This window comes from Centrocercus urophasianus, unplaced genomic scaffold, assembly GCF_019232065.1.
Source record: "Centrocercus urophasianus isolate 14NV4802_14NV808 unplaced genomic scaffold, USGS_Curo_1.0 seq_28, whole genome shotgun sequence".
Lineage (NCBI taxonomy): Eukaryota > Metazoa > Chordata > Aves > Galliformes > Phasianidae > Centrocercus > Centrocercus urophasianus.
This window is the reverse complement of record NW_024884844.1, coordinates 9,484,431-9,500,452: the sequence shown is the minus strand read 5'-3', so window position 1 is coordinate 9,500,452 and position 16,022 is coordinate 9,484,431. Positions and strand designations below refer to the sequence as shown.

General features: G+C 36.7%; 1 protein-coding gene across 1 annotated transcript in view; it reads left to right on the top strand.

The window, feature by feature from the left end:
* Positions 1-16,022, top strand: part of LOC122164880 (von Willebrand factor D and EGF domain-containing protein-like) — a 165,864-nt gene that overhangs the window by 100,994 nt on the left and 48,848 nt on the right. Inside the window, exons 18-20 of the mRNA XM_042827324.1 lie at positions 4,211-4,348; positions 6,287-6,439; positions 7,968-8,132. Coding sequence (XP_042683258.1) covers positions 4,211-4,348; positions 6,287-6,439; positions 7,968-8,132 — 456 coding nt within the window. The remainder of the gene's footprint in view (positions 1-4,210; positions 4,349-6,286; positions 6,440-7,967; positions 8,133-16,022) is intronic.

Here is a 16,022-nt window from a genome sequence, read left to right as displayed (position 1 = left end):
GGAGAAAAAAAAAACCAACATCTTAAGCTGAACTCAGATTTCAGTGCTTGAAATCTTTGTAAAAGAATAACTGTTCTGGTCACATATGAAAGCATGAATGAATTCATGACACCCAAAATACTGATTGCAGTACAGTGCTATATCTTTGAAAATTTCAAGAAGTAACATCGAAAGCACTTAACTATTACTGCATATGGTATCTATATACAAAAACCATGAATGGATTATCCTCAGTGGGCTCATGGAGGTAGGAAGGCATCCCTTCTCTCCTTCAGTTGCTCATCATGCCTTCTCTGTTTTAGTCATGTGGGATTGAAAGTTCAGACTTCATTACATATAAGATTCCAATAGAGATGAAACAAAAGCAATTCAGACTTGGGAGCTCATAAAAGTGGCCAAAAAGTTTCATTATAATGACTCCAGGTAATGGGACAGTACAGCCAAGATCTACTATCGAAAGTGTTTTTGCCACAAAATACTACTGAGAGAGCTATGCACAAGCTTATGCATAGAGAAGAATGATAGAAAATGAAATTTTGATCAAAACTTCAAACAAAATCAACACATTTAGAGTGGCATAGTCTTCAATTCCTCTGGAAATAATTTCCCCAAGGAAATTTGGGAATATCTTCAGCTGGATTTGGTTAAATACTTTAAATACACTGTTGAGAATAATTCCTCACTGCCTTCAAGGAGGTAGATTAATGGATAAAAAACAACTCAACGAGTTAATAACATCAGTGTGTCTGCTCCTGTTCACTGACCTTCACCAGTTTCTCATTCCTGAATATAGATGGAATGAAATGTATTATTCCACATAAAATAGTTTGCCATAATTATAATGCTTTATTTATAAACTCTTATGGTGTATATTCTAAAATGTGGTTCTTATTCTTACACAAACATTCAAGAATGAAATATCCAACACTTTAGAATAACTTGCTTGAAAGCAGCATACATCCAGCTCTGAAAATAAGGACAAGGGACACCTTAATGGCCAGAAAAACAGTTTTCCTGAATCCTTAAGCCCTGTCAGTTTAGATAAATATGAAGTGCTTTTCCTGTACCTCCCCGGCCCAAAAGCTAAAACAGAATCAACAGCAAAATAAAAATATGATTGAGCGAAACAGAAATACATCTCAAAATTTTAATAGCAGGTGAGAAATTATAAGCAAACGGAGCTGAAAGCCAGCTGGGAAGGAGATGATTTTACTTCAGGGCAGGTTCTGTGACAACAATAAAATCTCATCCTTGATGCTGTGTTTATGTCTCAGTTCCCCAGAAAACCATCAATAATCTAATGAGAAGGCAATGCTATACTGCTCAAGTGACAGCACCATTTCACCATCAAATCTTTACAAATGATAGGGAACAGGTAGTAGAAACAAAATGTTAACTCTTTTGAGAGCTTCCAAAACACCACTGCAAGAGAAGAAGGATAAAGAACAAAGTGTTTTGCTGAATGGTAGCAATTCAGGTGCATCTGTGTATCTCTGGCAGTCTAAGTGCACAACGCAAAAATAGGAACAAGGCAGGGAGAGCCATAGGAAAATGTGAGAGGATGATGACTCCAGAATTATTAATACTTCCAATTTCTGCAGAGGTTAACACATGCTTATCTCATTGTGCATTCAGAGCTCGTTCATTCTCCTGCACCAGTGTTAACAAGAATTGCCATTGTTTCTTCTTTCGGTCACTGAAAGCAAGAGTCTTATCTTCTTGAGAACAGAACACCTTGAAAAAACTGTGTCTAAATCATAAAACCATCCTTTCTTTTCCTATGTATCCGTTTGTTAATATGGGGGCAGAGAGGAAGAGAAGGAAACTGGGGAAAAAAAATTGTTCACAGTTTATAATAAAACCTTACAGTCTCTCAATGAGATTTCCTCTTCATTTAGATTCAGCTTAACTTGAACACTGTCAAAAAGTCCTTCTCTACATCTGTAGGTGGTCAGCTTCTCTCAAGGCATGAAAGGAGTTGATCTCAGCCAATTTCTCATGCGGGGACAGAGAAATAGAGCTGGCAAGGAAACAGATGTTTCAACCTTGCAACCTGAAGATCTTTTATTCCTAATATTTTCATTTGTGCGGTAGCAGTGTCAATAGAACTGGGACTCCCTTGTGTTGCAGCACACTGGAGGTCACGCAAGCACAGTAACTGACATTTCTTGTTGAAGACAATTTTCTATCAATTTCTACTGCCTCTCCAGCAACCTTCAGCAAAGTTTAAGACTTTCCAAACATTTTCCTCAGATACTGCTGCATTAACATTATGCCAACATTAATCAGACAGCATTTAAAACTGTCTCTTTTAGTGAAACGAAGTGCTGCTTGCATAGTTCTACATTTAAGTTCGTTGGGTGGGTTTTAAAATTTAGGCTGGTATTTATGGTTTTCCTTTGCTTTTTGGAATTCTCTCATTTTTGAGATTTTAAAGTCAGACCTTTGCAAAACAGTGTGGAGGAAGGAGGGAAAAGAGGAAAAGGGATTGAGAGAGAAGCAGATCTTGTTACCCAAACTGGGAACTTCATTCCCACTTTGATTGCCCCTGGTATCATGTTTCATCTTTATACTAAAGGAAAGAAAATAATTACTAATCTAACTGGAAGAAAACTCATTCAATATTTCCCACAATTTGATGTCTAATAATTTCCTAATGTGTCATCAGACAGCAGTATCAGATAGAAACAGCATGATGCTAGCAATGTGCTAATTAAATTATACAGTATAAACAATAATCCAAAATGTAACCAAAGAGAAAAAATAAATGAATACCTGTAACACTAGGTGATGTCCAACATGCATAAAACAAGGAGTGCTTTCCTAAGCAAGAAGCATGCACAAGTAGAACAACCTCTATTCAGATGGCAGTAGAAAAGGGACATGACTTTTGTCCTGCTGTTCATTTTTTTTATTGCCCACAAGAGAAAGCAGGCATGACAAGGTGAAGCCACTAGCTTCATAGAGGCAGCACAACCAAGAGAGATTTCAATTATATTTTCTTACATGAAGATGCTATTTTAACTTGAAAGGAGATGTAGAACCTGAAACACTGAAAAAACGAGAGATTATGTTGCAGAAGATGAATAACAACGTTCTGTTTCTTTAGTTCAGTTTCCTGTGACAAATTTGCATTTTGAAGAATGAAGTTTTAAGAATAAAAAGAGATTCTATCTTAGTCAACCTGAATATCCAATAAGGAACAAGGCATTCTGAACCTTATGCACCAGAAAGTCCCTTTCTTGGGACTCCCCAGAAATTGTCCCAGTTTAGTTGGGTATTCTACAAGGAGAAAAGAACAAAGGGCATTCCTTAATACAGATGTTATGGGATAGTTCAAGACTGGGCTACATGTTCCAGTGACCAACAGCAGCCAATCAAATTTTTTCAAGTATTCAGCAGCATGTTTATCTGAAGCTCAAGTGAGTCTGTAAACAACACTGTACATGATTACTCCACATCATTTCATGTTCAGATAGTCATTTTAGCTTTGGGGTCGGCCTCCTCTACGGGTATCCATTCATTCATCCAGTGCTGTGACTGAACATGAATTACTTCAAGGGATTTTAAAATGTTTACATCCAAAATCATCAATAGCCACGATCCACTGTTTGGGGTTTAGATCCCACAGTAGCTTATCTTCTGAATGCCAGCTCTGTGGGTCACAGGCATTTTCAGACAATTCCTTCAAATTTTAATTTAAATAGAAAAATCTGTTTTGTTTTAATTTGATCGTTTTGTCAGATTCACCTTTAGCCAGACTCTATCAGGCTGTTGTACAATAAGCTATTAATAGTGTGACATTCCCAGAGAAATGAAAAGCATGGAGTGTCAAGTATGTGACTCTTTGTATCCTAAAGCCAAAATGGGTACATTGCCTGCTTTGGTGTATGACAAAGATCTCACATAACCACGATAACAAAAACAGAAGGTAAGACATGAAAGGCAGAGCAATAATTTATTTAATAAGCACCGCTTTCTAGGAGCTGTAGTCCCAAGTTCAGCACTCCTGGTGCCAACAAGAACAGTACTAAATAGTCTGATGAAAATATGTTTAAGGCCAATTGTGGGGAAATTGATGCTAACGTGAGTGACATCTCCTGTAATGAGTTCACAGATGAGAAATAAGCCTCAATCTGAATGAACATTTAAGCTGAAGAATAAACAGGGAATATCTCCTGATTATTAACCTCCGCTTGGTTTGCCACAGGGCTTACTTGTCAGGAAGACAAGAATGAGTGTGAAGAAGGTCTGTGTTTTCCAGGAGTGTCCTGCATGAACACCTTTGGATCATACGTGTGTGGAATTTGTCCAAGTGGGATGGAGGGAAATGGTAAAACTTGCAAATGTAAGAGCACGATTTGTTATAATAGAAGGGTAAAAATGGGCCCACTTCTACTGCTGTTATCCTCAATTGAGTACTTTGTCATTCACTTCAAGGACAGACTTTTAAATATACAAACCAGACTACTGTCATCTTATATTAATATGGATAATTGCAAATTGGTCTCAGTTTGCTGTTTTTCACTGCAGTTTAGTTTCATTTTGATTAGAATGAACACCATAGCATACAAAAAAAGTATTTTTCAGATGTCAGCCAGATAATTTGCCAAGGATGTTCTCCAGGTTCCCCACTACTTCTCTCCTAAATAAATCATCTACTAACAAGTAGCTGGGGAGCACCTCAGGATTAGTTCTGTTCTGAGTGAATGCTGAGCGGAATGCATGTGGGGTAAGAGGAAGAAGATCCATGTGCAAATCCTTCACAGATTTCACCTCTCTGAGGTGTATTTCATGAGAGGGCGAAGCTCACAGCTGCTGAGCTTATGTTTGGCATGAGGTCATACCACAGATCCCAACAAGCAAAATGAAAGGCAGGAACAATTTAATACCTTTTCAGTATGCATTGCTGAGGTAGTTCTCTGCAAACTCTTGAGCAGGAAGCTACAGTGACTTTCTACCACGCTGAGACCTTTCCACTGAGACCTTTTCACTGACCGCTGAGACATAAAAGACCCACACTCTGCTTTTTTCAGTCACACACGTGAGTCTTCTCCAATAATGACATTTGGTGAGCAAGGACAAGAAAACTCAACATTTGATGTATTCCTCACTTGGTTGTTGGGGTTTCCAATCAAGTCCAAGAAGAAAATGATGCAGATGTTAACTTTTTCTTATATTGACTGCCAAAAGAAAAAACTGATTTTGTCTGCTTTACTAAGAATCCCCTCAATCATATTGCCAAACACCTGCATAGAAATGTTTTCTTTTATGTCTTGTTTAGCCATGCTGATTATTTCAAAGTGATTTTGGACCTGTTTCATGATTTTCTATTTTTCTAGGTAATTTGACAACAAGGAAATTTATACAAAACTATGCTCAAAATAGATCCGAATCATGACTTCTTCTTATGCGTTTTTTTAATTGCAGATATATTTCCTTATTTCTAAAATACACATTTGTTAGAACAAGCAAAATAGAGTAACTAGAAATCATCCTACCTTCTACTAACACACAGGCTTATCATGCCCACACTTTCCTCACTGAAGGGTAAAGGCTTCTCAGAGGAAGGAGAAATCTGAAGTAATTTTATAACTGCTAAAGCAGTTCATAGCTCGCTGCGTTATTCAACATATATAAGTTTCATAGTCTCGGGCTCTGCTAGGAGCACAGAAAATCCAGGGCAACAGTTGTGTAACTTAAAACAAATGCAGTCTTGGCAATCCCTAGATCATCCAAGGAATTCTCTTCAAATTTTGTATAAATTGATATTTTCAAAAGGTTCCAGCAATCAGTTTTTCTCTTTACATTTATATATACTTAGCACAGATATTTTGAAACACACAAAGTTTGCAAGTGAGCTAAAGCCAACAAACACACACAATGCAGTTTCAGGCAGAAGCTTTCAAGGAGAGGCAGGAATCAAACAAACTTCAGGGCCCAGGCATTTGTGCACTGTCTTCATCCAACACCACACACTGCACAGAGACCCGATGCCTTCCTACTGCCCTTAGCTCAATAAACGATCACTGTGCATATTAAGTATGTCTCTCAGATAAGCAAGGATTATTGAGTTTGCACATTGTAATTTTTTCTATATTTATGTAGAAGCTTTGCTGAATGTCAGCAGCTGACTCACCTGATTTGCCTTTATTTGCTTGATGGTCAGCTTCCAGAGCAAACTGGTGTCAAACTATCTGATTTGCTGTTACTGTTGCTTTTTATCATCAATCACAGCTAGTCCCTTAACACCTCGTTTCCTCGTCTCCATGTTTTCTTTTTACAGCTGTGCTTGCTGCTGACTTTACAAAAGCTTTAATCGTTGACAACAACAATGGCAAAGGTGATTTGAACAAAACTGAAGTTGAGTGGCCACTGCACCCCTTAGAAGCAAAGAATTCTCCTGTAATTAGGAATTTTAACATAAGCGCTAATCATGGTAGGTATGCAAGGATACAAAATATTTTTCAGCTTTTCATAGACTCATTAAAACCAGAAAAGACCACCAACATCACCTAGTCCAACCACTGAATCATACCACCATGTCCACTAAACTATGCCTACATTGCAGTTTACATATTCAGAAATCATGCATTTAACCATTTTATCAGTAAACTTAAACTATTTATAATACATCAGAGAAAGATAGAGTTAAAATCTCCTGAACGCATCAGCCTGTAGATTGCTGCTAAACAATTTTGCAAGGGAAAAGAGCCCTTAGAGCAGTAACAATCAGACTGGTCAGGCTTAAGTACAACCTCATCAGTTTTAAGACAGAACACAATCACTCCAAATCATAGTGATCAATGGAAAACAAGATGGTAAGAATGACAGCTTATGCCAACTTGCCGTAAACAAGTGATGTTGAATTTTATTCCATCATCTGACTGGCAGTCACTGCATTAAGACCAAGCTTTGAGCATAAATCAATATGACTACAACAGATGCTTTTCCCAGGATATTTGTGACTGTCATTGTTACAGCAGGACCCAGAGAACAACAGCACTTTCAAAAAAGAGTGTGTATTGCTTACGTAGACCCACTTCTAATCAGTATTTCATTTTTCCTTGATTTTCTAGTGAGAGCAGGGAAGAGAATAATTTAGACTTGGTATATCTCTTTTGTGGGGAGATATGTGGGAGAAAGTAGTCTTTTTTTCTCACCTTCTTTTGCACATCTGTGCCAGACTAGCCAAAACATAACCAGAAAATGATTTTTCTACATATCTGTGATATTCTTGTATGCAACATGCAATGACTACACTGGAAATGCTTGAGAATCACGATAGAGACTTCATGGAGGCCTTTATAAAAGATCTACAACCATCATTAAGATTTAATTCATCATCTGTTCTCTGTCTACACTATTAAATACTTCACAGGAGTTCATATTTGTGCCATTCAGTGACATCATAAGTGATAAAATACCACATACTACCAGTGTTTAATTTAGCACATATTTCTAAGATAATTAAAATAGTCTCTTGTTATACAAGGTTCAACACTTTGAAGATGATTTCTAGATTAGAAACATAAGTACTTGTCAGTGAATTCTTAAAGATAAGGTATATATGTACCATAAGATTTGGTGATTACTTTCCAATTATATGAGACCAGAATGATATCTGAAAAACAGATTCTTACTCAGTTAAACTTTCACTTACGCTGAAAATTACAGTTTCTATATTATCAATGATAAATGCCTAACAACTCTGAGTTATAAACTTGTAAATATGTAGAAGACTAATAAATCTTGTTTTAATGAGAAACAGCTGTTCTGTTACACTGTGCCTACAGGACATTCTCATGCTTGGCACAAGGTCTGGGAACATTCTGCATTAATTACTCTTCAAAAGAATAAAAGCAGTTACAAAACTTTAGCTGGGCTTAGACATACTTACTTGTATATATGCAATTTGTCTGAGAAATGATAAATAAGCATGTTTGAACTTTCATTTTTTTTTCTAGTCCACGCAGCACATCAGCCCCGTGTTACCACCTGTGCCAATAGGCCATGCTTTCCTGGAGTGCTGTGTTTCAATAGGAAACCCCCTTACGTTGGCTATGTCTGTGGCCGATGTCCAACAGGGTTTTTTGGAAATGGCCGAACCTGCAGCAAAGCCTTCAGACCAGGTACTTTCTAACTTTTGGAATTTTTAAATAGTTTTGAAGACAAAGGCTGTAAGTGAACCTGAAGCAGTATGACATTACAATACAATGCGCTTTAAAGTCAAACCCCAGTGCCTTTTTCCAACTGTGAATACTCTTACCTGACAAGCATCCTATTTCAGGAGTCCCTGTCTCTCAGCAATGAGATTCACTCTCTCATTTGCCACCAGTAGAATTCTTCAGGACAGGACTTATTAGAGGTACGAATCACCACATCTGTATTTCTGCCACCGCACAGACATACAATTTCAAAACATGTTTCCTTCTCCGTGGGATAGGAACATGACACATGCCAGTACCACTCTGCTTTTCTTCCCTCCTAACTCATTTGTGGCAAGGCATCTGTTCTCCAAGGTAATCTGTGAAGATGATGATGAACAAAGTGCCATATAAGAACAACTATAGCAGCAACATGATGGCAACAGATAATTAAAACATTTCAACAGCATCCCTTGTAGCCTAAGCAGCAATCTTCCTTTGGGAGTTCTGAACTCAGCTGGCCCATTAATCTCTGAGGACTATCATTAGAAGAGGTCTTCTGTTATGACAGGAGGAAAGCTGGGTCCTGACCTCAAGCAGAAAACGGCAATATCATAGCAACCACTTATCAGTCATCCAATCTTGCTCTCTCTCAATGAAATTCTCATAATTCAATGCATAGTTCTCTAGGGATAGTCTGGATGGCTGTACTCTTTTCTCTGCACAGAGTGATTTGCCAAGAGAACTGATGTTTACTCTCTAATAAAAGTAGTTATTAGGTCAAGTTCCCTGTTTTTCCTCTAAATCTGTTTCTTAACATATTCGAGACAGACTCACTTGAAACATATTAGAGTATTCCCTGACCTCCTACACTTTACAAACCTACCTTCACTCCTCATTCTGTATCCAAATCAATGGCTATTGCCTAGGTGCTGTATTTTAATGCACACTTTCAAAGCCAAAGCAATTTTACTGTTTAGGGTGGATATCATCCTGTCTTTTTGAACTATAAATTGATTTTAGCCAGTTCTCAGAATTTAAAGATCACAAAAAATAAAACTAACATTTTCCTTGCTCTGTCTTGCAATGGATATGTACATTGTATTTGTTTATCTGAGGCACAACGTCAGCTATTAACTGTACTGTAACTTGGTGAAGCTGTAAAAGCAGTTGAGCAAAAATCTATAAATCACTATGCATATAAATAAAATAACATTTCTGTCACTGCCTAACGTTCCACCTTGCCATTAATTGCATAATGGGATATATGTTATATACTGCAAAGGTCATTTCAGTGCTGCTGAATAAAACAAATATTCTACAGCTATTTATACCTTAAATCAAAACAAATCTTTAGCTCTCCTCTCAGTCTTAGAAACAATTTTCATTTTTTCTGGGCTTCAGGAACTGTAACTACATTACTTTCTATCTTTCTTGCCTTATGTAAGATGTCTGTATGTTCCTAAGCCAAGGGCAAGACTAGCCTTTAAAACAGTCATGTTCCTCAAGATTAAATGGGAGTAGTCCTTCATTTTTGTATTTAGAAATGAAAGAAATTTCCACAGCTTTATGTGTCCTAATTTACAACTAAAATGATTGGTTTAACTCCCTTACACATGTGCTTTGCTAGTTCAAGCAGAAGTATTGTACAGCATTGATGATTAAAAGATATCAGACAAAAAGGAATGAATTTTCAATTAACTTTACGTACAGTTACGGATTAAGAATATTGTGAAATCCTCCCTGTTAGAATAATAGCTTCTCTCTCTTGTAATTTACGCTGTCATTCTTCAAACAAAACAGAACAAATCCTCTTCAGCTTGCTGCAGTGCTTATGAAAGTACTGAGATTACATATGCCCCTTCTTCCCAACTCTAACTTCAATGTAAAAATGTTCATTAATTCCTATTTTGTACTTTCATTAGCTGTTTCGGACGTGAAGTTATACTAAATTGTTACTATTTAAGGATTAATGGATAAGTATGCTTTCACACAGAAATCACAAAAATTACCCAACTGCCTTTTTAGTCTAAGAGGAGAAAAAAGTACGCCAGAAGAAATTTTTTTCCTAAGTCCCTGTGACAAAGAAGACGCACTTAGAAGCCCTTCAGTTTTGATTTCTAATCAGCAAAATACATTTGCTCAGCGTCAATATGTGATAGGTATAAATCTTTTGGTGTACTTGGCATACTGCAAACTCCATATTTTCCACAGACAATTTTCTAAGCTCGCCTTGGCTGCTCTGCCAATAGTGTAGGGCTCACTTCTTTGCACACATGCTTTACCTGGTTGGTTTCGGTAGTCTGTCAATCAGACTTGATGGCAATAATTTTTGAGGTCCATCAGATTAGTCTTGAGGAACAAAAATTCAAGTTTCAAAAACCCTTGTGGAAATTCATACATAAATGATAAGTTTTTAAAATGCATTCTCATATGTAATGTTTTCAGGTAAGCAAAAAAAAGAAAAAAGTATTTTTCTCCCTCCAAAATCCGTAGAGCAGATGACCTATATATTTTTTAATTTACTAGAAGCATCAACAGTCTCTTAACTTTGCTGTCAGTGCAATAAGAAAGAAAGTCTCAGGAATTTAAATCCACATTTCACACATTTGTTTAAAACATCTATTAGCTTTTTGTTGAAGAACCACACCTGCTATATCAAACCTTGCTGTATCATAGGCTGTGTTCTCAGCATAAAGAAAATGAACATATCTGGACAGGGATGCTGGTGATGTGACTGCAGGTTTCAATATTAGGTCTCATCAGATGCTTCCTGTATTCTTCTAGGCTGTTTCATCACTCACAGTCTCAGAGATACCCATCTGTTTGAACTTTTTTTTTTTTATCAGGTTAGAGACGTAGTTGTCATCACTAAAGATTTATTTTTTTCCTATTAGTAAATCAGCAACTTTACTGGACAAAGCAGTGCCACATTCATCACCGATAAAAGATTGCTCAGAGCCAGCTTGTTCTGCCTCTTCTGGTTTAAAGAGCCAAAGATCAGGGGAGAGAACTATTTTATGATCTCTGTGAGTGAGTTCTCTTCTTTCCATTCTGAGCACCACTGCAGACACTCCTGCCACAGCAGTTAATTTGCAGTATTGTAGACATTTGCCACTTGATATAGTTTTGGATTTGCCAGCTATTTGTTATATTGATGTCCTCTATTTTACACTATTCCAGTACCTGCAGCGTGCTTCTGAATTCACTTCGATTTTACATCAGGGAAACCTCTGTGACCTTCTAATTTGCACCACTGTCAGATCAACACCCAGGTGTGAATTTAAAAGCTGAATACAGTATTTGAATTAAAAGAAGGGATTCATTTGAACACATAGTGCTCCAGAAGAGCACTAGCACATAAGAACATATTATTCTTAACTTTCAGCTTTGAAATCATTGTTGTCATTGCTAACAGTCATCAGTGATCACTGTCCATGAAAAATAAATAACTCCTTGAAAACAAGACAATAAGAGTTTTGATTGCCAACACAAGGCTCCAGCTCTGGGGCTAACTGCAAGAGTAGGGACTTCTTGCTGCCTAGAACTAATTAAATGATTTTACTTCAAGAAGTGACTAAAGAACGTAGTGGAATCCTTTCATCAAACAGAATTGATGAATTTGCATTAAAAAGATCAAGGCTCAAATTCCAGTCTTACTTACAAGAGTGTAAATCAGAAATGATTCCATTAAATGAAGAGCATTGCCCTAACAGCATAAGCCTAGGGAGGATGAAAAGTGTGTAAATGTAGGAACATCACACACAGAACTTCCAGCTACAAAGTCTGTATGTACTGGCAAATATAGATACAACACTCACACACTTTACAGCATTCAGAGGATGCTGTACAATGAGAAAGCAATTGGTCCTGACTGTTTACGTGACACTTGGTTGAAGGCAGCAATATTTCAGTGCTGTAGTCATCAGCTGTGAAGTTGTCTGAGAACCTTGCAAAAAAGATATAATAGAAATACAAAATAAATAGAAAATTAAATACTGCTTCTATCTGGCTCTGTATGGTAACAGAGCTCAGCTGCCTATTCTTGTGGGCTCTGAAACTGGGAAGCATAACCTACATCTGACTCTGACCATTGGAACCCTGGACAAAGAGTTCACAGAGGTTAGAAATGATACACAAAGACATTCCGTACAAATTTAGGTTCATGACAAACACTGCAAGTATTTCTGCAAGTTATATACCAGTAATCATCAAGAGGGTGAGCCGGACATTTTGGACATAAGCTGTGACCCTTTTCATCCCTCTGAGTAGGCAACTGCTTCTGAAAGGCCACTTCTGTACTTATCAGAGTCGAAAGAGAACCTGAGTGTCTTTTAGATGGCTTTTTCCTCCTTAGGAATATCTAATACAACATCATGGATTTTCAGAAAAAAATACAAGAGCCTCCACAGTATATGCTATGACCCACACATAATAACTAAAGTAGGCACAGTGGGAATAATATGTTTAGATAGTTTAAAATACAAACAGTTTCCAGCTTCACTGATCCTTATACTCTGTCAATCCAGAATTCGTTAAGTGCTTCCAATCCAGATGATATATTCAGGAAATGATGTAGCTCAGCAATAGAAGCCCAATGAAGCCCAAGCCATAAAACCACTGGGAAAGAGGACTAAGCTATATGCCATGAATAATATTTACATTCAATCAGAGCATCAAGCACAGATTAAATTTCTCTCCTACCAAGAATGTGCCATCTTTTGCTTAAGCAATCCCCATGCCATCATGACTTTTAAGTGATAATAACAACTCAGTCTCCAAGAAATAATCTATGGAGGATAGAGGCCCTATAGGAGTCTTTGTTGATGTTGTTTTCTTTTATTTTGGCTTTTTTTTTTTTTTTTTTTTTTTTTATGTTAGCAGAATAGAGATCAAGATTATCTCCTTAAAATTTCCAATCCTATTTAATCATCTGGCTATAACAGCTCTAGCTTTTAATGTGAGCCAACCCTGTTTCCACAAATTTGATAATGTTGTTGTTTTCTCAAAGGCACTTAGAAGCCTTTTAAAATTATAACTCATACTGGATCAACATCCTGGCCTCATTCAAGCGGTGCAAGAGTTTTGCCACTCAAAATGGAAGCAAAGCCAAAGATAATGACAAGGACTGGTAAACAATACAAAGTGGAATTACATTACAGTGGGGAGAAAGGGAGACCCATTATCTTCTTTGTAGCTATTGAAGTCTTATATATATATACATTTATACATATACATATATATATATATATATACACACCTGCATGTGTATGTATAAGAAAATGTACAGATAGTTGCCACTCCCATCAGTTGAAGATGTAGAAAACTCGTTAAAGCATGATTTCACTCAAGGTATTTATAACTGCTTTTAAGGTATTAAAATAGATTCATTACTGTTCTCCAGAAAGGCGTAACTCAGATTGTTTCTTGGCTTTCATATGTAAAGTAACTCATTTTTATGTGTTTACAGCCCAAAACAACGTAATTACTATTTCAGGCCATTTACTTCTTGAATTAAAAAAAAAAAAAAAAAAAAAAGGTAAAATATTCAAATTTAAGTTATTTTTTCTTTGATGAACTATTATGGATTTTCTTTTGAAGAAATGTTAGAAACTTTCTTTATAATCTATTAATACATTCTAAAGGATTCTGCATAGAGGTTTCAGACAATTTGATAGGGATGCTTCAGAGAGGATCTGCCTTGATTTTTCCAGTTCTGCCTATATCTATCAACTTGTTCAAGTCAATGGAGAGTCTAAAGGCCCACGAGGCATCATCAGATAAGAACACAGTTTTTATTAATTTTTCCATCTCTCTGAGTGCTGAGCTGAAGTAAAATATACTGCCAATTCCTGATTAGAAAATATAATTTAGTTTTATGAAATCTATCTTAATGCTGTCTTTATAGCTACTGAAATAATACAGTTGTGGTCTAAAATAATTGGAGAAGGATGGGCACAAAAATGAGAGTAAAAGCTCAGGTCTGAAAGGTGCGCAAGGGATAACAAAAGAAAAGGCAAAGATGTGACTTTGAGGGGGTTAAGTGAATGATCCATAGTGTTTTCAAACACACCCATACTTCTTTACTTCCTGTTTTGTTAGCTGGAGGTTCAGAGAAAAATACAGGAAGAACACTTCTAAAAATTGCAGCAGAAAATGTTTTAGAGCCAATGAATGCATGGAGCAGAGAAAGAGAGTAACAAAGGAACAGAAAGAAGCAAGTCTTCTGTGAGAAGGGTGAGAGCTCACCACATATGTTGAGTTTTCCATCCCTGGAAGAGAGCTTTTCAATTAATGCTTGAAATGAATTGGCATGTGGTATTGATGCTGGGAAAAGACAGCATATTTCTAATAAATAAATAAATAAATAAATAGCCAGTTCATAAATATCTATAAGCAATCTGAAAAAGATACCGATAATGGAAAATATTGGAAAAGACAACTAAAAGAAAATAGAACACCGGGGAGCATGTTCACATCTCCTCAATCAATAAATCTCACACCATTTTTAGAAAACACGACCTCACAAAACACAGCCTTTAAAATTTGCCTTGAAGGCTTACAAAAAGCATCACAAAAGGCAAAAATAAATAAATAAATCCACAGCAGAACAAAGCCGCAAAACCCAAGACTCAACACTGCTTACAAACAAAGGAAGAAACTATTTTGCTTTCCTCAGAGGCTCAGTTTTTCCATATAACTTAGAGCTCAATGCCTTCTTGCAATGTCCTTGCACTTTACCTCCAATCCTTTGTGCTAGGAACAGTGCTAACTAAAAGCTAGACACCTCCTAGGAACACAGATACATGCATCTTTCTTAAAGCTGCCATGCATTAGGGTAGGTCTCATGTTTAAAGGTTTTCTTATTTTCAGACCCGTGTGTTGTTCTAACAAAACAATCAGACATTGTTTTGATATTTGTTGAGTATGAAAGGGATTATTGTGAATTTTATGTACTCCTTGACGTTACCTACATGCTTCAGAAAATGTTCTCTGACACATAGTAATGCCATTTCTATGTTCATCATACATTTGTTCTTTTCTCATTCTCTCTCTTCAACAGTTGTTTAAATTCCTTGATATTTTCCTCTTTTTCCTATTTTTCTATCTTGCCTCTGTATCCATTTAAAAAAAAACATCCATATGCTCATTAACATTCTTTTATATGACTATCCATGCTTCATTGAGTCTATTGCAGAACCATTTGCCTTTTTCACAGCTTACTAATAGATTCTTCCCTTGATTAGTCAACAACAACACATTTTTTCCTCTCCCCTTCAATTCTATTGCCAGTTCACATCTAGAATTTGCCAAGTTCAACTATAGTAACACTTCACCTTTCAATATTTGCTCTTTTGACTCTAGGCCTTTTGAGTCAGTCACTATGAACAGCTTGGCTCAAATCAGGAAGGAAACATTTCTGCAAAACTGATCCCAGTGGTTCATCAGGTGCTTGCCCGAAGAGTTTCTTGTGTCATACAGCCAAACTGCTTCAGTTACTTGTAGAGAAGTACTGCCTGACCTGTGGTTTTCTCTTTGCACCAGATATTGCCCCTAAGCAGAAAAGAGTACTGTTTGGCTTAGTAGTGTATCTGTACATAGGATATCTTGATTGTAGTTTTACAACTTCTAAGTTGTAAAAATTATTTCAGAACAGTTGAATAAGAATTTAACTTCCTCCATGCCGAAGACATTTACAGAATTAACTTTCAGGCTCTACTACTTCAAAAAATTTGAGACTATCTACCAAGCTTTCCTTCATTGTGAATGTTTTTCTAAGGTCCTCCGGAACTCTGTGCACCGTAATGTAACACAACCTCTATGCTGAGGTAAACCAAATCCTCTTAACTTACTTAAAATACAGTTCACTATTTA